This window comes from Agelaius phoeniceus, chromosome 8 (assembly GCF_051311805.1).
Source record: "Agelaius phoeniceus isolate bAgePho1 chromosome 8, bAgePho1.hap1, whole genome shotgun sequence".
NCBI lineage: Eukaryota > Metazoa > Chordata > Aves > Passeriformes > Icteridae > Agelaius > Agelaius phoeniceus.
This window is the reverse complement of record NC_135272.1, coordinates 17412092-17435741: the sequence shown is the minus strand read 5'-3', so window position 1 is coordinate 17435741 and position 23650 is coordinate 17412092. Positions and strand designations below refer to the sequence as shown.

Here is a 23650-nt window from a genome sequence, read left to right as displayed (position 1 = left end):
GAAACATCCTGACAACATTTCCTGTTGGTTTATTTGCACATACTCCACCTACATCAACAGTAGATGAAGACCTGTCTTTGAGACCTTTCTATGCCTCAGACAGCTCAGACTGCCAGCACTACCCTGAGTCTCTGCTTCTGCAAACACACACAAGCAGAAATGCCCTATAAAAGCATGAACACACCATAGAGCACACTGCACTTCCCTGCCGTGCATGGCATTTTTTGGGTCAGCCCAGAGCTGTGTTTTGGCACAAGACTCTTGCTGTTTTCTATGTAGAATTTACTCTGCAAAGTAAATGCCTGCTCATCTTGATCAGCTTCTGGAGTTCATAATCCAGGCTTCTAAAAAGTGCTATTGCTCAAATTTTTTACTGCCTTGTTTTTTCTGACACAAGCCCTGTTTTCTGGATTCAAACACCTCAAGTAGTTTTTAGGCACATTTGTGAGTACTGATTTGGTAAGAAATAGAAAGTCAAGCCCTCCTTTCAATGTTCTTTATTTCAGTTTCAAATGAGGAATCCGTTAACTTCATCTTGGAATTTGATAAATGAGTTCTGAGACACTGAGAAAAAGTAAATCTGGTACAGGTCCACGTATCTGATTTCTTGAGACATCCCAGCAGTTCCTATATGCATCTATTGATCCAAATACATTACAGAACAATAGATGAAGCATGGACAGTTATATGAATAATCTTGCCTAAACAATTGTCTGTTGCATTACAAACTGACTACTGCTTAATGTCAACTTTCTTCAAGAAAATATGGTTCTAAATAAAATATACAGCTTAGTTAAAACCTCCTTTCAACAGTTTCCAAATAAATGACAATATCTTATAGCTTGTAAATCCTAAAGCAATTTTACTGAACAACTGCTGTCAAAATTCTAAGTTCCTTCTCACAAGTTCATCCTGGGGGGGAAGGGGGGTTCTGCTTAGACAAAGGAAATAAAACTTCATCAAAATATCAGTGCTAAGAACTCTTTTTCCTGAGTTTTGGTAATGCAAGACAACAAAGACAGTTCTCACTGTACAGTGAGAAGATACAAAAATATGCTCTGAATAAAATGCAAGAGGAAGCCAATGAAACCAAACCGAATACTTCTTCTTTAGAAAAGAAAAATTAAGGAAGAGACTCTCATATTCAGGTTCTAAAAAACTGCAGGAATTTCAAGAGAGCCATAGTTCTCCCTCTGATGAGTAGGGTGTACTTGTCTGCTATGCAAAAAAAATCTGAAGATGTATTTAAAAAGCACAGGAATAATAAGACCAGTCTTCTAGCAAAACCAAGAGACAAACCAAAACTCCAGCAATAAATCTGAAATGCATGAATGGAAAAGGCCCAAGAAGAACTGCAGGGATGGGGACACAGAGCAGACTGCAGGGCAGAGTGGTGAGAAAGGCAAGGAATGCAAAGGAGACAAGGCAGCGATGAAGAGTAAATAGTAACTAACCACAGAAAATTAGTTTAAACATTAAGTGATGAAAGCCTAAGTAGGAATGATCAGATTGCATTCTTTGGGTGTCAGGCAAGGGTGAGCACAGGGCAGCACCAAGAGGCAAGCATGGAAAAATGAAAGCAGCAGTTCTGCTGCCCAGAGCCTGTGGTCAGAGCATTCTGCTACTTGCTGTGTTATGGCTTTGTTAAGTCTGAAAGTGGCACCCTTTTCTAGTATTTAGCAGACTGTTCAAGACACAGGTGCATTAGTCACTTCCACAAGAGAAACAGACATAAGCAATTACCTAAAAGCCCCACAATTTGAATAGAAACATTCTCATACACTCCCATTTAACTCTGTATCCAGCATCAGCATGGTTAATCTAATTAATAATACACACAAAGCAAAATTTAAAATCAATTTGGTTGTGACTCCTACAGATTCCAAATTCATGCCACCCAGTTGTGGGTGGCAAACAATCAAAAAAACTCCCAAAACCTACATGTCAATTACCTTGCAAAAGTTCAAAAAATCAAAGTACATGTTATGCTCAAGTTTCTAGCATTCAAATTCTCTCACTAAGTTTTGGCTAGATGCTTGCAAGATATAGGAAAACTACTCTATTCCCTGTGGTCTGAAAAAGAGATTAACTCATATTCCAATTTTTTTGGTTTTATAAGAAAATGTTCATGGAAAGAAAGACAGCATTGAGAATTTTATATCAGATGTCTGGTCTAGAATCCACTTTATCCATGACAAAACAACATGATCAAATTTGATAGTAATATTAATATAAATAAAAATATTTATCCTAATTTAAAGCAACTTTGTACTAATTTGGCCAGGAAAAACCTGTTTGTTTTCTAATATGGTGTGATCATGCTTTTAACAAACATGTTTTTGCAACTGAGAAAAACCATCTTATATCCATCCTCCAAGTTAGCATATACAAAAATGCAGACCTCACCACTTTGAAAACAGTATGATGACATTTCTAATCAGGTGGTTTAAGGACTTTCATTAACTTCAGTGAGTTAATTGAACTTCAAGATTCATAATGAAGCTTGTCTACTAATACCCAGATTGTTTCTCACAGATCACAGACAGTGTCCAACCACTATTTAAGGTACTCAGTTGGTCTCAACTTTCCTTTTAGTTAGCTGACAAAGTCTAAGGGTGGTCCTCCCCAAATCAAAACACTAAAATTCAGTCTCAGAACAAACCCAGAACTACATCACTCAACAATATTTAGTAGAGCAAGTAAGTTCTACAAGAGGCTGCCATATACACAAGTGCTTGAATCTCAACAGATGTTTATGCACATATATATATATAGTACTTTTCGAACAAGCTGGTGGTGACCAAAAGATATGATAAACTCAGAAGAAATTGCAACAGCCAAGTAAACAGCCTTAAAAATGTGCACAGCTATTCTTGGCTAGCCACTTGTTTCAAATAGCTATTAATTTATTATTTATTATCTAAGTGAGGAAAGCATTTGAAAGAAAACTTGAAGGTAAAATAGATATTAAGAAATTGGGTCCTACTCCTTGTTCTGCTGTTTTTGAAGGCATGAATACATCACAGGGGATCATTCCACTGCATGGCAACTACAACCCTTTATCACTTTGATAGTGATAATATTTAGACAAGTTAAGTCAATTGTTTGGACATGGCTGCCACAAGCTTAGCACTGTGTCCCTTCCTCATGCCATGTTTTATTCTCCAAGGCTTCTGTCACCTCCTAGTTATCTCCCTGAGCCCAGACACAACTCCCACAGTATATTCAGGTACAGCAGTCAGAGGGCACACAGCTGGGGCTATGCCTCATACCACTCAGGAAGATCATTCTATTTTTGTCTATCACTGGAGGAGGAAAAAGCTATATTATGCCCTACTGAGTCACTGTGCAATCAACAGCATCTCTTTAAACTGTGCTGTGATTTTTGGACAACAGTGAAGGCTGAATGGGAATTAGTGTAAAACTCCCCAACCCACCAGTGACCTACATTCAATTTTTTGCTCTACTCTTCTTCAAGAGCATAGGCAGTAAACCCTCCCTCAAGTAATTTACATATTTTGGTTAAAAAATGGATTACATAGTGCACTGAATTATGCAGCTCATTTCAATTAGCCACTGCAGGAAACACACATCATGTCCTTCCACAGTGTCACTGATGGAGTTTTGCTGCAATTAGTTCTACTTGAAAAACACCTTAAACCTTCCAGCAACTTAAAGCTGACTTGGGGAATAAATTTTACTTATGTGAAGTAGCCCTCAGTTGGCTTTTCCAAAGTAATTCTGTGAAGTGTTCCTTACATGTTCCCAGAACAAAATGGGATCCAGTTGAAGACCTAAATGCAACCTACTCAAACTTATATACAGCTCTAATTTGGCAATTTTATCATATTAAAGTTAAAATTTGTGTATGAAAATATGCTCAGAATAATACATTCCAAAAATTCAAGCGATATCATTTTGTCAGCCTCTTCAGCATGGTGCTGCCTTACACAGTCTAACTATTGCCTAAGGCTCTGCACAGGCTGGTGTAGAGACCCATGCAGGCATATCAGAGTTGTAAACTCTAACTGGATGAATACTAAGGCCTTATTTACTTGTAGAGGTTAGCAGTAGCTAAAGGGTGCCATTTAATTTCACTTTTGCTAACAGTTTTATTTGCCAGTACTTTTATTTCCTCTGTAATATTACTTTCGACTTAGCAACTGTTATTATTTACAACTGTTTTAAACACATGGCCAAGTTTATCAGCTAACAGATTCATCATAAAATTTTACACTGAATGATTTAGTTGTTGAATGGTTGGTTTGGAAATTAAGTCCTCAGTGTTCAACTACCAATGTTTCACTTTGAAAATCTCATGAAGAAAGGCATGAAAACGCTAACAACCTCTTTAATAGAACTTTTCTAAATAAATCTCATTTCATACATCAAAGTTTCATAAACAACATCTAAGACTCAAAACCTATGATCCCACATTTCTGCTATAATACATTTTGAAAAAAAGAAAAAGCCATTTTCCTAAATGTTTCAGTGTTTACATAGAAAGATGCATTAATTTTCTCAGCAAGATAGTCTTTGTGATCTCATCAAATACAATGTAAGCTTTTCGGATTTATAGATAAATAAATTGTAATACACTCTTCTGACATTTTTCCATTAGCCATCTATTCAAGTATCCATGCTTTCTAAAGGTGCATGCAGCTGACATTTATTCATATCACAATTATTGTGTCAGAATTAAGAACCAGAAAACACAATTCTTGATTAGCAAACACTTCTCCAGCCTTGCCACCACCTCCAACAGTTTGCAAACTGCAAACATTTCTCATTAATTCATACCTATTTCCTTTTTAGGAAATACTCAAACCATGTTTCCTGCTGCAAACCATTCACTGCAGCTTTCACTTTCTACTGAAGCTGGACAGAAAACGCAGTGAATGAATTTGCAAGCAATCTAACAACCAGAGCATGCCTCAGGTTGAACAAACCCTGAGCTTTTTATACTTACAAAGAAACAAGGAGCAACTACTGGACTTTCCACTCAAGTGCACTCCTGCTTTCCATAGACCTCCCAGCCATACAGAGCTGAAGGCAGTCACCCCCTCACCTGCAGGAAGAGGGGGATCTCTGCAGACTGAGAAATCCTGGCCTGCCTGGCTTTCCCCAGCATAGGAACACTTCCCAAGTGTGGCCCAGGATATCAGTAGCAGCTTCTCTTGGAGAATGCTCCTCATGCCTGACTCTTCAGAGGAAATAACATTGGCTAGGTGATGGTTTAAACCACATCCCCCTACCTGACAATTTGTGCCTCTGAGGGAGAGCCCAAGAGTAGCCCAATCTCTCTGGTGGAGGTTTAGCCCAGACACCCTTCAATCATCTTTGAAACCCATTATATAGAAGAGATGGAGGGAAGAAAGGCAGAGGGGAGAGAGTATGGTTAGAAGGCATCTTTCAGTACTTCAAATCATTCCAATGGGAAAAAAGGAGGCAAAAAACCAAATTTAGCAATTATACTTAGTAATTCTCTAAATTTGTCCTTCTAGAACCGAGTAATAAAAGTAATAAAATTCATTACTTTATAACTATGCATAATAATATATCAAGTTAATTGAACTACTGTTGTCTTCATTAATGAATACAACGAAAGACATTTGGCAAGCAACATGGGGATTGATAAATATTTCAAGTTGTTCAGTTTTCAACACCATTTTCATTTGTTTGCACTTCCCTGCAAGATACAGTCAGCTAAGATGCAAAGTGAATTGCAGGAAGCAATAGGAAAAGCAGGGAAGAGTGCAAAACTGTGTATTCCAGGTAATCCACAGTGCTGCTTGGGTCAGCTTTTGCTCTGACAAAAGGCCAGGCACAGAGGAACCACACTGAACATTAGGAAAGAACAGTTCACCAGCACCACAGTAATTAAGCTAAGCTTGATATTATCAAACCCCTTCATGGATAAACCAAAAAGAAACTGAATACCTTTTATTTAGATCCTGCACAAAATCATTTCCCATTTTAAATGGGGTGCCCACTTTACTACTGTTTTTGAATAAGGATCCTACTATATCTTGCACACAACCTTATCTCAAGACAAAAAATGTTTCCTACCCTTCTTTGGCAGTGAACAATTTCACAATCACAGAAGAAAATACACACACAACCTCTTCAAAGTTGATATGAACTTCCTCTACAAATCACTCATTTATTACCTTCTGGTTTTATTTGTAGTTCATATTATTGTTATTTAGACCAGTATCTGTAAATTCAGGAAGTCTGGGTTTAGATGTCAGTTTCACCACCTTCTGGTTACTGAAATGCTTGTATTACAAGCACTACAAGGGATTAATAAAGTTTAAAAACATTTGTATAAACAAATGTGTGAGAAGATTTAAGTCTTAAAACCTGTTAAAGCTACTCATGCTTCAACTCTCCTCTTTCTCAAAAACTTTCACCTCAACACGAAATGTACACTACCAGAATTCAATGTTATGAGTTCAGCGTCCTCAAGATAGGTCAATCAGACACAGAACATTTGGACAAGGTGGTCTTAAGAACAAAAAATGAGCACAGAAACTCGGCTTTATTCTCTCATATTAACAGTTTCTTGTTAACCTTGGCTTTGCAACTGATAACATTTGCTGAAAAACTAACATGATTACATTATAGAACAGAAATATCCCAAGCACTCCCTCGGATGAGAATTTTTTGTTAATGATCAAATATTTGTGCTGCATTCAATGCTTTGTTATATGGTCAAACACAAACATTAACTTTTTCATCAATTGGAAGCCAACAATGCAACTTTAAAAGTTGTGACAGACCTGAAAGAAATTAATAAAACTCCATTTTGAAAGACCAGTGAGGTGATAGTCCACCAGTATTCTAGAACAGAAACATGCAAGACCATAATCCTGAAATATTCTGGCCTAAATACACATGCTCATGCAGAAGCTATAAGCTCTTGCTAATGCTATTAGGCTTATTGAAGATAAATGCCTAGACACTTGTAGACTACCTGGCAATGATCACTGCAACCCAGTGTTACAATTAATGACACTAAATTTATGTAGCATTGTTAATAGTCTCCCTGGTTACACCATGGCAAACCATTTCTGCAAGTTTTCAAGGACATTTCAAAAAGGTGGTTCATGAGCTATACCATGACTCACCCCACTTTTTCACCCACCTCACTGCATTGCCCAAAACCATGATTCATGTTCTTTGGGGCTGGAAGTGATTTTTTTACCATTTAAAGGATGATTTTAGGGAGTCTACTAAGTGCTTGACTTTTATTTTATTTATTTCTACACAAACAGCAGTGATAACTAACAAAAAAGGTCCCTGCATACCAAGCATTTCAGCAGTTTTGCAACAGGCTAGTATCTTCTTGTACATTTTGTCTAAAGCATCTCCATGGAGAAGAAAGCTGAAACCTGTCCCTTTCTTCTGTTTCTTCCTTCCTCCACACATAGAAGTACATCTTGGAGAAGTTCAAGTGTCATTTACCCCAAACCAGTCCATCTCACTGAAATGCTACTCCTGAAAACAAGCTAGCTTCTTGAGCAAACCACTAAGATTTTTTTGGCATTTATTTTACAACTGAAAGAGCTCAGACAGTGAAGATACAGAGCTCTGCATTTAATGATAGGCTTGTTTTTATCAGTTCAATCTTTCTTCATTTTAGTATCTTTACAGCAATATACTATAATGTTTTGTCATGTTCTGCAGTTTTGATACAACTCTATGAGCATGAAGTGATCATCTTTTGCTCTATTATCCCACTGATTAAACTCAGCAAACAAAGCATGAAACAACTGCAGATAATCACAACTGTTTCAGTTTTACTGAAGATTTTTTAGACACTTTTCCTGGAAGGATGTCTAATTTTTATAATAACAGTTGCTTTTTGTTGTGTTGTTTTTGGTGTGTGTATTTCATGCACATCTGTCCAGTCTTCCCGGAATCCATTAAACCTGAGGGAATTCTAACACACCAGGATTCTCAACTTCAGCATGACTTTCTCCTGCATCACTGCCCAGATTTCCTTGGCAGTAAGGGAGTGACTGAAATGATCACCAACTACGTGACTGGAGTATATGCAACTCAATATTTTCACAGCAGTTGCTTGTTTTTACATAAAGCAGCCTTTTAAGTGTCAGAGTAAGCTACACTAGGCATTGTTATATGCTTTTAAACAATTAGGTACTTATTTCATTGGTGGCACTTGATATTTGATCTCCTGGTTTGTCTTTTTAAAATCACAATTGAATATTGTACATTATTTCTAGACATCTAATGCAGTATCCCTACAAGGGGGATTTCTATGTTTATATTAGATCAGTTATATCATGAAAACACTTCACGCTCAGCTACACATTCTTCGGGAAATTTAAAAGCACAGCACACTGAGGCTGTTTTTCTGACACTTGCTGGACACCATTTCCCCCCACAGGACCCCAAACACTGCTCTCTGAATCCAGGGAGCATCTGTTGACATCAACAGAACTAATCCTCAGACTCCCATTTCTGCAACACATTAGTTACAAACTTCCTTCAGAGAATAGGGATAGCAACAATTTGTTGTGGTGCAGCAAGCAACAAAGGCTGCTGCTGGAGAAGTGTGCAGGGCTCCGAGCTGAAAGAACAAGTACCAACAGTATTTGCTTATTCTGGCACACAGGTAGAAAGGAAGAACCTGACAGCCCTGAGGTAGTGAAAAATGACTCTCCAGCATGGAATTCAGAATGAAAACACTGTCTGGCACCTCCAGTGTGTGGGAGAGCATTTCATGCTCTGTCAGGAACTTAATGCAATAACACTGAAATTTACTGATAGAAAGGTGAATGAGTGGGAATGGGTGAATACCACAGAACTCCAAGAAAACCAAGCTATATTTAGTTTTTAAAAGCACGATTTAAAGAACCTTCCTACTCCTGCGTAACATAGCCCCTCTTTTTTCAACCACTGTCTAAAACTAAGAAACTGTGCTGCTATATTTTAAAGAGATGAAAACTCTAATCTTGTAACAGCTAATATCAATATTCATACAGAATGTACATTAAAAACACATGAGGTTACCTGCTTCCATTTTCTAGCCTATTCTTTAGCTACTTACATGTTGCTACTTCAGCTTCATCTCTGATTCCCATTCACTCCACATACACCCTTGTTTTTCTCTAATCAGTAAGAGATCAAAGTCTCTGAAAAGTGGAGCACAAAGTTCAAGTCAAATTTCCATACACTATGTCAAAGCATCTGGAAACAGCTCATTTACCTCTAACTACTAAGTGCAAGCTTCACCATTACAACATTTTGTAACCAGTATTTCAAAAGGCTGTTAAAAGTCTTATGACTATATTGGCAGGATACAGCTGCTACTTCTACAATGCTCAGGGGTTTGTCTGCCATTTTATTTAAAGAGTTGAAAAATATCAGAATATTAAAAAAAAAAAAAAAAAGTTGGTTGCCCTCACCAGGTCTCTCACCTTATTTTTCCCCTTCAACCTTACTTCCTTGAAGGCATATTGTTCATTTACAGCTGACACATTGCTATTGTTCCCTCCACTAGCATGTTTAAATAGTCACTAAAGTCTCCATACTAAACAAAAAAGCCCATCTTAAGATAATAAATTCAATCGCAATTTCTTTATAAACTAAACTGAAACATTTAAAAGTCCCAGATAAGGGTTACAGAGACACTTCACCAACAGTTTATTTATATCTCACCAGAAATAAGACATCTGAAGAGAGCTTCCAGTGCATTGAAATGCATAAAAGGTAATGCACACACTCATCACATCACCTATTTGAGCAAGAGTTTAGAAAACAGTGGTTTAAAATCATACTCCCCTCTTTGGTTACTTACACCTGTAATCATTTTAAGATCATTCATATTTTGCACACATTTAGAGAGAGCAGTTCAAATAACTTTTTTAGAAATGACAGGATGACTTGCTTGCAGTAGCAGGAAAAATCTGCAGCACTATTTTTTTGGCTTTTTGCATACATACAACTTCTGTTCAAGGAAGCTGGACATGTACAGCTGTATCACAGTTGTTATTCACAGGAAAATATAATGAAGGGGAAAGTTCAAAGCAAAGTGAAAAGCAAAGAACAACTTGAAAAAGATACATTTTCCTATTCTCACCACTGTTACTAACACTCACAATTTCCAAAGTAGCAAATACATTATTAGATATGGAATTGAAATCCCATGCCACTTCAAGATATTTTCTGCTTACTGTACAAACAATACACTTAAAGGAACACAAAGAACTCAGCATACCTTTTCTTTACTTGCAATTTTATTAATTTAATACAGTAACCATTTGTCCTTCCACTTCCATAGATGGCCTGAAACTCACAGCCCCTTTCAGAAGGTCACTATGTACTCATTTGCCCAGGCTATAAAACATACAGCTCAGCCCTCCTGAACTCTGCCTATGCCAAGCTCCACTTGTGCATGGCAAGTTTCCACACAAGCACCCAGTGGGACCAGCTCAGCAGCAGAGCCATCAGGCACCTAAAAGCTGCCCATGGCAAGGGCTGCACAGCCCTGTTCAACTCAGCAGAGCCATCAGGCACCTAAAAGCTGCCCAACACAAGCATGGCAAGGGCTGCACAGCCCTGTTCAACTCAGCATCTCCACCTCCGCTCAAGCAGCTGCTCCCATGCACAGAGCTCATCTCATGAGAGAATCCCATACAGCAGCAACTCTCAAATTTGTCACTGCAGTTTCACCTGATAGCTTTCCAATAAAGGTGACCTAGACTAGAGAAATCATTGCTTGGATGCACTAAAACTGGAAAACAAGTTCCAGGGATAATTAGTCTATTTGTGCTATATGGAGGCCACAAACAGCAAAAAAATCCATGTCTCAACATTCAAATTGACTTGGGAAGAGCAATTAAATACTAACATGGATGGAATACAGGGGTTTTTTTAACCAGTTTTTTCTCTTTACATAAAGTCATATTCCAAAATAAATTCTGTTAAAATTACATATTAAGGGTACCAGAAATATTTTTGGGTTAAATTCACCATTAATTCAGAAACTGTTTTTGCTGGGTATTCAATGATGCAGCAAGAATAATTTTCACTGTAAAATCTTTTTTTAAAACTAGACTGTATTAAAAACAGGATATCTTTACATGGCACAAAATGAGAAACTTTCAGCAAGCAATTATAACATGCAATATTATAATTAATTCCTTAGGCATAGGTATCAAAGGTTGAATCAAGCTTTGAGATATGACATAAATACCTTAAATAGGACATGGCTAGTGCACACAAAAAATATAAAATCCAACCATTTTCAATTCCTCTGCTACTTGCACAATCAAAACAAAAACAAATCTCATTTTAATGAGCCAAATTTGTACAAAAGGACCATATTTTAACAAAAGGCTTTGTCTTACATATGATTTATGAAGACAAGACATTTAGCAAAACTGAAGAACAGGTGCAATTACCAGGTTATCTAATTTAATGCTCAAAAGACTTAAAACCAGACAAAAGATTGAGAAAAATTATTTGCTATTTTGGTTAATGATAATCACAGACCCATTTCAAACAATCACATTGCAGCCCTGATTCATTCTCGCACTCTTACATCACCTTTACCTCTATGCCTACTTATAAAAAGAACAGTTTATAAAAATCAGATAGTAAAATTATGATCTCTTAAAAAAAAGAAATAATGCTTAAGATAACACTAAATTTGAATCAATAACTATTTTTAGTGCTACTTCAGGTTATTTTTAGACATTTTCCTGTGAAATTAGGGTAATGATACTATGACTCAAAAGCAGAAGCTGAAGTTGAACTAAACATGTTGGCAATGACAGATCAAACAGATATGTAGGAGGCTGAACAACAGACTGGAAAAAGCATTACATGTAGAATAAGTAGTCAGACTTACAGAATATACTGTAAATACACTGTGTAAATTAGAATGGTCACATTAACCTATCATAGCTGTGTCTGAGCTTTACAGCAGGTTAGGAAAAAAAACAACTAACTGTCAAAAAATAATTGTACAAGGGCAAATGATCTGGGTGAATTCCAAGCACCTGAGAGTACAGAAACATGTTCTGGGCCACATGGGCTCACAGTGTACAGGCCCAGGGTTTCCGAATCCACACAACTTATGCCCAAGTGATTTCACCAGTCAGCACTCACCCACAGCTTATCTTCTTCCATTTCATTTCCCTTTAACTCAGCATCTTTGAAACCATTTATCTTGGCTTTTCACATGCTTTCCTGCCATGTATTTTTCCCTGCCCTTTTTTTAGCCCCTCCAATACAAACCTACTTTTTCTGCTTTCATAATTCTTCCCCACTAATTTTTCAAAACTAATGCTCATCCATTATTCACAACTTTTATATCACAGCTATCAAAAAAAGTATTTTCTGTGCAAGCAGCAGAACAAAGGTGTTACTTGGGATACCATCAAGAGCATCCTTACCTTTCCAAAATCTCTCACATCAAACAAATCAAATGCTTCAAAAAGTTCACTTTTCTTCATTCCAAAGATTTCACAGCATGCCGAAAGAAAAGTCCTTATATTCTTCAAGCAGAGAAACTAGGGGAAAGAAAACAGAAATGCTAAGTGTCAAGTGTGTAAATTAGCAATATACATGCTCACTTTGGTCCCAAACACACCATATAATTAACCAATACAATTAGTTCCAAGTCATCACTTTCTCTATGCTGTGATCCTCCACTGGTTCTAATTCAGCCATAAACTGAATTCTCTCCAGACTCATAATTAACCAAATTCTGAGTAGACACTTTGTAAACAGGAACTACTTTCCCTCTTTTTACATAAACAAAAAGATGTGACAACGTGCAACTAAATACATAATAGTCTAAAGACAGACTTACTTTTCAGCTCCCTACAGACAACACAGAACAAAAACAAGTTACCATAAAAAATATATTATGCTAAAGTTATTATTCATGTATACATCAATCATTTCATCTGTTAAATTCTAGTTTGACTGTTTAAGGAATGCATGTGCACTGTTTTCACACACTAAAGACTTTATGAATACATATTCTCCATCTGGCGTAGAAGAGCAGATGAAGCTTGCAGTAAAATCATTTCAATTTACCTAGCAGAGATTTAAGGTCCTCAGACCACCTTGAATTCCATACTGAATCAAAGGCTATTTCCCTCTAAGTTATCGACATACATCAATGATCATCTGAGTCTGAAAAAGAATAAAGCCTCTGCCACAATGATCTCCTTAAAAGGCTTTTAATGCATTTTCCTGTGGATTGTTTTGTTTGCCAGACCTTACCAGGCCAAAGGACAGTAACTGTCAAGAGCATCAGTAACTTCAGAGGGATAGCTAAAAAGGGTAATATGCATTCTTGATAACAATTAGCTCCATGAGGTGCTAGCACCTTGTGAGGACATCAGCTTCCTAAAGATGCTGCTGTAGTCTTATGAACCACAGCTAAAAAGCAAATACAATATTTATAAGCAGCAGCATTTCAAAGGACCCTGCACCATGCTTTGAATATGCATTTTAAAAGTACTGACAGAGCAACTCAGTATTACAACAGAGTTGGGCATGTTTTAGCAGATTCATGAGGATCACTCACATTAGGATGGATTATAGAATTGCTATATGTTACATCTTCCTGTTTTGATCAAAGCAGTATTTTTGATATTGAGTGTCACAGCTGTACCAATTCAACAGGCAGCCCTACTTCACATCTTCCAGAGCTACCCAGTGAGACAGGAGCAGCAGAGCACCTGATAGACCAGATTTACATCAAGGACACACATTTGAAAGCACTTATCAACGCGAGATGCTGCAAGAGCAGACAGCTCCAGTCAATGGCTGTAGGCATCAGGGCAGCCAACAAACTGCTCAGAAACCATCCCTGTGCAACCCAAAGCTGCCAGGAAAGCACCTGTGACTGACCAAGGCCTCACCAACATTAAGGATTCTCAGCTGTGCTGGGTGGACCTGCAGCCTCCACCTTTTTCCCCCCTTTCCAAGAGCCTCTCCAGCATGCGCCTCCCAGCTCTCACAGGACAGTCATCACTGGGCTACACACTGACCTGCCCAAGGACAATGCTGCCAGACTGCTTTTATGCCAAGTGCAATTTTAAGAATCAGTCTAGCTTGCTCAGTCAATGTGGCAAGCTTATCTGGTTTTGCAGTGATTATAATTTTGAAGTCAAAATTGCAAGGGTAGAAGGCCACAGCTGTTCAACATATGTGCTTCCTCCTCCATCACATTGGCAGAAAGAATCAGAAAATGAGCTGGTCTTTAAAATGGGTTTTAAAAACAAGATGGCACATACCAAGTTATTATCATTTTCTGCTGTATTTTTCCCCATATTTTTATTATTTTTCTTAAAAGCTATCAATAGCCACTAGGTTTGTCCAATGCACAATACTGATTCAACTTGCATACCCATCTATTTTCTTACATCAAAACTCTCAAATTTTCCAGTGATTCCCACTGGAAAATTCAGCTGCCTTTTTGAAACCTAAGTTTTGAGCTTGTATTAGTTAGTGCTGAAGTCTCCCAGTGCAAAGAAGCTTCACAGCTGCATTAAATTGTTTACCTCTAAAGGGAACAAGAAGTTAAGGGAGAGACAGGAGCTGTCATGGGCCTAAAATCTGACCTAGATTTCCTAAAGAGCATTTTAGTGAGTTGCATTTAGCTTCTTAATATAGCTAAAAGAACCATTTAAGGGATCAGCAGTTTTTCACAAACAAGATGTCCTCTCCCTTCTGCAAAACCCCTCCAACTGTTCTTAACAGATATCTCCTACAATGAGGGATAAATATGGCAGCATTTTTCCAACAAGATTTATTAGTTGCCTCTAAATTTAAAGAAATTTGAAGTAATTTTCTGACATTGGCCTTTTGTTTAAATTATTGTTACTATGAATTATAGCTAAGCAGATTAGAAAGCATATTACAAGAAATTACAAGCCCACACATTTCCAAGGAAATGTTAATGCACCAACACTCTAAGTAGTAAATGAAATTCTTTGGAACATTCTAACAGTAAGAATCTAATTCTTCATCTTCCTGTGCCCCCCTTTTTTTGTTTAAGTACTAATTGATTAGCATGTATCATTATGTTAAGCAGGTTTAAGCTAATTATGATCTAATATTCAATAGCCATATAACATAACATGTCTTGCAGGCTCTAGAAACCAGTGGTAAGCATCTGTCAAACCTGCCTGTGCTTGAGATGGGAGCACACCATCACCAAGTGTGTGCCAGGCAGTGCCTTCAGCAGGAGAGGTGTCCTGACATCACAGTCTAACCCCTTGCAACTTCAAAGACTGCTTAGTGAGTTTGAGTTGGCCCTATAATGATTCCATGTCCATCAGTTTTCTCTTGTAAAATCAAATTGAAATTCTTAATACTATTAAGCTAACCACAGCAGCTACAAGGATAAAGCTGCAAAACTACTGGAACCAAAAGCATGTTCATATTTAAATGAATCCATTTTGCAGTATAATATATGAAAAGAGTCTTTAAAAACCCTTTGTTATGTGCTGCTAATGTTTCAGAAAATTTGATTATATTACCCAGAAAACTTTCAGAATTCTCTCCAAAACTTGATACTGCAATCTTCTAAAGAAACAGTTTGCCTCATTGACAACAAAGGTTTTTATCACTGTGGTTATTGTATGAAGATGTAAAGATTAGTAAGAGAAGCCTCCAAATTAAAAAAGAGCATACTGCTAAAATCTAGGAAGTTCTATAAAAGACAACCTTCCTTGCTGGCAGTAAGAAAAAGGCACCATCACTCTGCAGCCTCTCATTAGTAAGTACAGTCCTCAGGATATTTGGAAGCCTACTGCATTATTGTGTTTCTTTTTCAAAAGAAAACATAGTTCAGCACACCGCAAGGGAGATCATTACAGCAGTTGGGTACCCAGTTTTCAGAGATGCAAAGAGAGCTAAACCTCACTCAAAAAGTCTCCTCCACAGGAAATATTGTCTTCCAGTACAAGAACTCGTCCTCCATTTAAAAAATAACTTAAAAACATTCCCTTGGAATAGTTAATGATGCATTTTTTTCACCCCCTTTTAAACTACATGGCTTACACTACAGCAGTCCAGAATTCTCAGTACACACATCAGTAAAATATTGCAGTAGGGTAGTATAAGCCATGAGCACAAAAAAGTTGACACTAGTAAGAAATTCAACTTCTCTCTTGCTGATCCACAGACATGCCAGGAGAGGAGACTATATCCAGCACCAGAGACAGATGGACAGAAATCACAACACATCCCCATTCTGTGATTCCATGACAGAGGCTCAGGAGCCTGAACACACTTTTCAGTATTAACAGCTATAGATTACCAAAACATTTCTAAAGCATCCTCATGTTTCACTACAAACCCATCATGCAGCCATTGTCAGGGCTGCTGAAATGGTGTAACTCCTCTGATAAATCACTGTGGGTTTATGGAATAGGTTCTAGTGGCCTCTGGTCTGTTCTGCACTGAATCTAATTTTGCAAGAAGCACTACCACAGCATTTATTGAAATGACAAGCAAGTTTGAAAAAAAAGTAGGTATGGTTTACATAATTTGGATTGTGTTTGTCTGAACCTTAAACACAAGACAATGGGCAAACCAAATTATACCAGGTCCCACAGAAATAGTACACTGTTTTTTCCCACAATATTTGCCACTTCACACCAAACCATTTATTTGAGGCTTTTCCACACAGAACATTGTTATGTGCGCTGACAGAAATGCATAGAAATATTTTACAAAGGGTACTGAATAGAAATGACTAATTGGATACTAAAAGCACAGGCAGGGCTGAAGCTGCCCACAGGGAAGAAGGATTTCTCAAACCAGACCTTTAATGAAGTGAAAGATGAAATGCAAAAGAAAAAAATGGGGGGAAATCATATAACCTCTATGCCCATAATCTAAGAGGTATTTCTCAAAAAATATTTGGGTACTGAAGTACTTCAATGGAATAAAAGTCTTTTTGATACAGACCATAATATTCAATAACTCGACATATCCTTTGTACTAAAAGCACTTCTACAGGCGTTCAGAAACCAACACAAAGAGCTCTGAAGATCAAATTGTGCCACAAGACATTTAATGAAATTCCAACAAAGCAACACCCATCAGGCGAGTGAAAACTGAAAGGCCAAGAAATGACAAGTATTCAGCAAAGACAGAGTTCTAATTCACTTTTTTTATTATTTTAATTACCAATAGTGGGAAGGAGGAAAAAAGCTGTTTGTATTTGTTTCAACTTCCACCTCCTTTTTATGATGATGATTGAGTCACAAGCACAGATATTCAGTCACAAGCCTGGGAAGCTGGCAGCTCCCTTGTCTGGATCAGACATCCACACTGCCTTAAGACAAACTAGGAACATACTGAAGCCTGAGTTATCTAAGGCAATCTAAACAGATGCTAGGCTATAAGGGGTATTAAATCCAGACTGGATCACTGTCACTTATTGACAGGAAAGGTGTTTTTTTCCCCCACTGTGATTCACTTTTTCTGGCATGGAATACCCATCCCTTCAACACTGCATTTCACAGGTTTTTGTGCATGTTGTGTTCCCAGCCCCACACAGACTTCAGGAGGCTCCCAATAACTGCAAAAAGACCGAGACCAGTTTCTCCTAGCCACCATCATGTAGAAGCTATAATAAAAGAGTAAAAACATAGATAAGGGACTCTTCTTAGCCCATTTCTCACTAAATACACTTCATACCCTGTGGAAGAAACAAGGCATGCCAACCACAGAAAGTCCTGAAATCTTCCCCTCCTATTCGTCCTCTAAATGGCAGCACTTTACAAACTACACAGCTGCAGCAATTTGTCTTTGCCTTGTCTCTAAAGAGCCTTACATGCAAAACCAAAAAGTAATGGCATTTTACATTACAGCATGTTACAGCAAAAATAGCTGAGGAAAGGCCAGGCTTTGGAAACACATGTATAAAGAAGCAATGAGAGGAGCAAATTTGGCTTCAATTCACACATCTCAGAAGGTACAACTGTTTTGTTTTTTCAATTGTGAAATACTGATGTTACATGCAAGGAAGCATATTCATGTTTGTGAATTTGTGAGATTTTTCTATTGGTTATTTATGCTCTTAGAAAAGCAGAATTATACAAGAATAGAAGTCAGAAGAACAGAAGAGCAAGCCATTGCCATAACACTTAAATGCACTTTCTACACCCTCAGTGCTTACTACAAAACATGAGCTCCTGACCTTTCCTATCTGTTCCTGGAATGATGATGAGAACAGATTAGCTAGGAATCTCTTTTTTTTTTTTCCCCACTCTGTTCATGAGAATACATGCAAAAAGGAAAATACTGCACTTATACCTGTTAAGCAAGAGGAGAAATGTGAACATTTCCATGATGGATTTAACTGGAAGAATTGCTTTTGTACATTCTGTCACCAAGATTGATAAGTGCAAGTTGTTTCAGTGAAAGAAAGCACTGAAACAGAACTTGTCTCCTCAAAATTTCCTTCAAGAAGTTGATTCATGCCCTGAGGGTTGCAGATGCTTGTCTTCTCACTTGTTCCATTTGCATTGGTATTTGTTGCAACAACTGTGCTGATAGGAACAGCATGAACTTCATTAAAATGCTGTTCAAATCCTGCTGAGTCTGAATTTGAGAGAGATCCCAGAACTGGCTACTGTGAGGAAACAGCACCATCACCTCTATTCACACCAAGCCAATGTTACACAGCAGCAAGACCAAAACTGTACCTTGAACCTACACACATAAAGAGCAACAGTAACTACAGATAAAGATCCAAGGGTTTCATCAGTGCCTACACAGTGTGCATGCACAGCAAGCTTCCAGCTTCCTTACAATTCTTTCAGCCACATCCCATAAAGGGAGAAAATCAGGTACTTAGAGATACAGCTGCTCATATATCAAGAGCTCCTTTCCATAAGCCAGGCTGGACAGTTCCCCATCACATGCCATCTCTGACAGAACAATCCCAAAAGGAGGGTTACCAAAATAGGAGCACATTATACTTCTACTACATGTCACAATTATTTTCTTTCTACTATCTGTATGTTAATTAACACCAGATTACTAGATAAACAGACAAAGCCCCACTGTGATATTGACAGAATTGTACAGTCAGGGTTAACAATTCAACACAGAAATCATTCCTGGCTCTTCACAGATTTCAGCAGCCAAAGTACATTAGATTAGTTCTGCTCTGCCAAAAGGAGTAATTATCACTATATGCAGTAAAAAATAGCTGTAATGATTTCTAAGTGAATGAAGTATGGACCCACTGATGAAGTCTTAATTCAACGTCTATTAATGTCTTTTCATAAGCCAGCAAGAGAGAAAAGAGCAATGTCAGACTCAGGAACGGCATTTGTAACATTTTTCTTCTTCATGTGTGTGCAGCTTTTCTTGGAAAAACCTTTAAAGCCAGAGTCTTACTAAATGAAGGCAAAAGGGCCATAAGGAATTTACAGAGCAAGACAACACAAGAGGATGAGTGCTCCTATTTTCAATAAGGAAATGGAAGCTAGCAGGCACGTAAGCATTATTCTTTTTCTTACTCTTAGATAAAATCTATTAACTTGCAAATTACATTTAAAAAAGAAACTAACACACATAGGAAGAGCACATCACTCACATCAAAGGAATTCAGTTTTACGTTCTGCATTTGACTCTTGCTCAGCAAACCACCTCAATCATTCAGAGGATCAATATTTCTAAAGCCCTAAGCAGAAGCAAATGTTAAATACCTCCCAAACGTTGCTCTCAAAAAGCCACAAAGCAGGTACACTAATAAATATGGAGGAGACAGCACACTGAGCTCTTTGTAGAGTTGCTTGAGGTTCTGATAGCATTACGTAACTGAAGCATTTTACTAGGAAATTAGGAAATGTGCTATGCAAAGAAGAACAGACACCTTAATTCACAGGATTAAGGAACAGCCAAGGAGACCTACAGTGTTATTACCCTTCCAGATGTGGGCATTCTTTGAAGGCCTGCACAAGATAAGATGCTGTATGAACTATAAAACAAATTACATTCCTCTGAACCTCTGCTAACACTGTGTGAATATTAATAGCATGTTCTTTATTTGCTCAATTAATGTAGTAATTAAATATTCATAGGAGAGCTCTTAAAATTCCTAACTGACTACTATTCAATTGTGTCTATTGCATTTTGGCTTGAGTATGAAGTTTTGTTTATGTATGTTTGCTCTTCTCTGTGCTTCAAAGAAAGAAAATGGAAATTGAAACTTGGAAAAAGCTGAGGAAGCACAAAGGATGCTCCACTTCTATTAATACTGATACAGAGTGAATAGAGGGCAGGGAAAGAAGTTCAAGACTTTTTATACATTACTAATTCTCCCTTTGGCATTAAAGCATTGGTGAGAGCAAAGAAACATTGAAATTCTCTGTGTCCCTGAAGTCAAGTGCTCCCACAAGCCATGAAACTGTATGTTGCATGTATTCTCATGAAACTTAGAATATATGGGAATACTTAGACCATTAAGCCCCCACTACAGGAATTCCCTAAGAGTAATTGGCAAGACACAGGATGGGAGAACTCAGGATAGCACTCTGTTGCAAAGAGCAGTTTTTAGAGTAGCCCTTTGTTCCCCACTAGCAAGACTTAACTAAATCTACTCTGCAGTATCTTGTCAAAAAAACAGCAGCTGGAACACAGTACTAACCACGTGAAGCACAAGAAATATCTGAGTGTTTTATAAGCAAATACAAAAAGGAGGGGAAAGGGAACATGGAAAATAGTCCCAAGAGGAAGACAACAAGGAAATGAAAAGAGGACTCCAGGAAAAGGAACAGGGCAGACACACACTAAAAAGTTTAAAAAAGAAAATCAAAATAGACTAAAAGAAATCCAGGAGCAAAGACCACTGAAATAATAAAATACTTGATTGATTGTGTGAGACATGAAATAAAAGCCAAACACAAGAAAATAATGTGTTAAAATTTTGGTGTTAAAATGCTGCAGGCAAAACTGTTTATGAAAGTGCCATTTAAAGTAAGACTGTAGTCACTGTCATGGGACAGTGTACTTAAAATTGTGACATGGAAAACTGCTTCTGTAAATGACAAAACTGTTCAGGACACTGATTTCCTACTTGGATGTATTGTCTTTGGTCCCAACACAAGCTTTCTAAACACTCAACATTTCAACTTAGCTGATGAAATATTAGTAGTTTTCAGAAACCCCAAAACCTAAAGGAATTCAACTTATTGTAGGGCAGGGGGGAACCCTAAAGCCTCCAGCTTATCTAATACATTTAAACAGCAAAAGGAATGCAAAGCCTCAAACTAATTAGCTCTCAACACTTTTACAGTCAGACAAAACAAAAATTATATTCACACTGAAACCATGAAAAACCTTACAGCAACAGTATGAAACAGATCTTCACATCTGTGCAAGAGAACACCCAACAAATCTGTTCCATGTTGTTAGCTTGGCACACGAAAGAGCTGCTTCCATTGTATTTTGGTATCTTTTATTCATGACTGTGCTTGGTTTTACCAAGTCTCTAACGTTAGCACAACAACACAAGACAACCTCATACTTTCCCTATACCTGTGCAAGGGAAATAAATGTTGGGCTGAGCCCTGAAGGAGCCCTACGAAGGTGTGACACAAAGCTGCCTGGTGTGACACATGGGCTAAAGGCAGAGAATTCACTGGGGGATCCACACCTGACTTCAGCTCCATTACAGGAACACCATCTCTTTTGCTTATTTCTACCCCACACCTAAAAGTAAGCACCACTGAATTCACCATCTCAGCTGGATCTTCCTGGTGAATAACTTGTGGCTGTAGTGCCCTGAACACAGCCCCTACAAGCCAGACCTGGACCTCGACTATGTAATCCCTTTACAAACACCTACAGTGTGGGTTCAAGGGCATGTTTAAGTTAGCATGTACTAACTTGTTCTTTTCTGAGCAATTGGATTCTCAAAAGCTGTCAGCACTAAATCCTGCATGGAAATTCAACACACCTGGGGAGGGGAGGGGGGTGCTGACAACCTACACAGGGTTGTCAGTTCCTATTAAAGGTAAATCTAGCCCAAATAACTCCTATGCTTTTGCATTTCTTACCAACAGATGCAGATAATGTACTAGGTCTTTGATTTCCACGAGAAAGGAACAATATTCTTATTAACAGTCTTGACTGTTAACACGCATCATTCATTAAACACTTGAAATGTTTTCTCAAATTGCATATGTGTATTCTTTTCCAAACTCTTAAGGTCATGGAATAAATTTCTACAAGACCTTAAGGATGCAAGTACAGCCCTCTACAAATTGCCCAATATGAATCTGGCTGTCCTCTAGTTACCTATTTTAAAAATCCACTGTTCTATTTTTGCTGGTGTGTCACTTCAGGTTTGCAGTTTATTAGACCATTCTCTCCATGGCAAGGACAGGGGTTTCCAATATATTCAGAGAATACTTCAAGGATTGCAAGTCAATTAAGTACAACAGATAAATCCAGAAGCCCAAACCACAAACCAGTGGGAATAGCCATGAACTGAAAATAAACTCCAAAAGTAAATTTGCAGGATTGGAGGTGAAAACTCAGTGGCTGGATACTGTAGTTGACTACCCTTTTACATTTTAGATTTACTTGAGATGTTCTCTGGAGCTTCAACATATTGACCTGCCACCAAATGCCATCCTTCCTGCATTGAGCGCCATACAGTGGCATCTCAAATGTGCTACCTAGCACTTCCACTGGACAACCCCTCTGTTTCCACACTAGAAAGGATAGCAAATAATCTTGGCTTTTCTAGGCCTCTCTTAGTCTCCCTCCCTATGTTGCCTCTTGCCAAAAGCTGACAAATTCTTCATTTTCAATTGCTTGTTTAATACAATCGAAAACCTCTACTGCCCTTATCTGAACTTCTTTCATTTTATTACATCCTTCTTAAAACAGAAGGCCACAACTACAGATTACTGGAGTACTGTGGTTTATGCAGCAGACTACAATGGCATAATGAGCCATAATGCATAACAGCATAATGAATGTTTGGGGCACAAACAAGCTTCAGCACATGCATTTTGCAAAATTCCCTGGGTTACTACATCCTCCACTGCTCCCTATGGGAACAGACTACTATTCTGAACAATCTGGTCTGGATGTCAGTGGTGAAGTAGATGAAACAGTGGTTTGATCCACAGCTGCAATTCCTGTGATAAATAGCACACAAAACCATTAAGAGTTCTCAACTCCCAAAAATTCTGAGGGAACAGGCAATTAAAATACAAATCTAAAAATTTAGAACTTTTTTTTTACCCACACCTGTTTCCCACCATGACACTCTGAAATCCAGCCAGTATTAGGCAAACTGCACTTCATTTGTTCAGTGACATGCAACCCTCCTAATTAGGGGATTCAAGTGAAGTATCTGTATAACACAAGAATTAGTAAGTTTTAAAACCTTAAATTTACACCACCAACTTAAAAACAGATGAATCTCTGTGAAACTCCAGTAGGCTTGCTTCCTGAAGAAGGCTGACAAACAGTGAAAGAAAGGTTCAGTGGACATAAAGCATTCCACTTGTACACCATCATAAGCACTTGCTGTCTAAAAGGCTGCATTCACTCACTCCAAGCTGCCCGCCAAAATGAAACACATCATTGAGGGCAACACAAATTTGTGTGGGAGATG

The 23650-nt window shown here is 37.9% G+C and overlaps 1 protein-coding gene across 2 annotated transcripts in view; it reads right to left on the bottom strand.

Moving 5' to 3' along the window:
* Nucleotides 1-23650, bottom strand: part of VAV3 (vav guanine nucleotide exchange factor 3) — a 147698-nt gene that overhangs the window by 107094 nt on the left and 16954 nt on the right. For both annotated transcript variants that reach the window (XM_077182118.1, XM_054638054.2), the window contains exon 2: nt 12429-12545. In XM_077182118.1, the coding sequence (XP_077038233.1) occupies nt 12429-12545 (117 nt within the window). The remainder of the gene's footprint in view (nt 1-12428; nt 12546-23650) is intronic.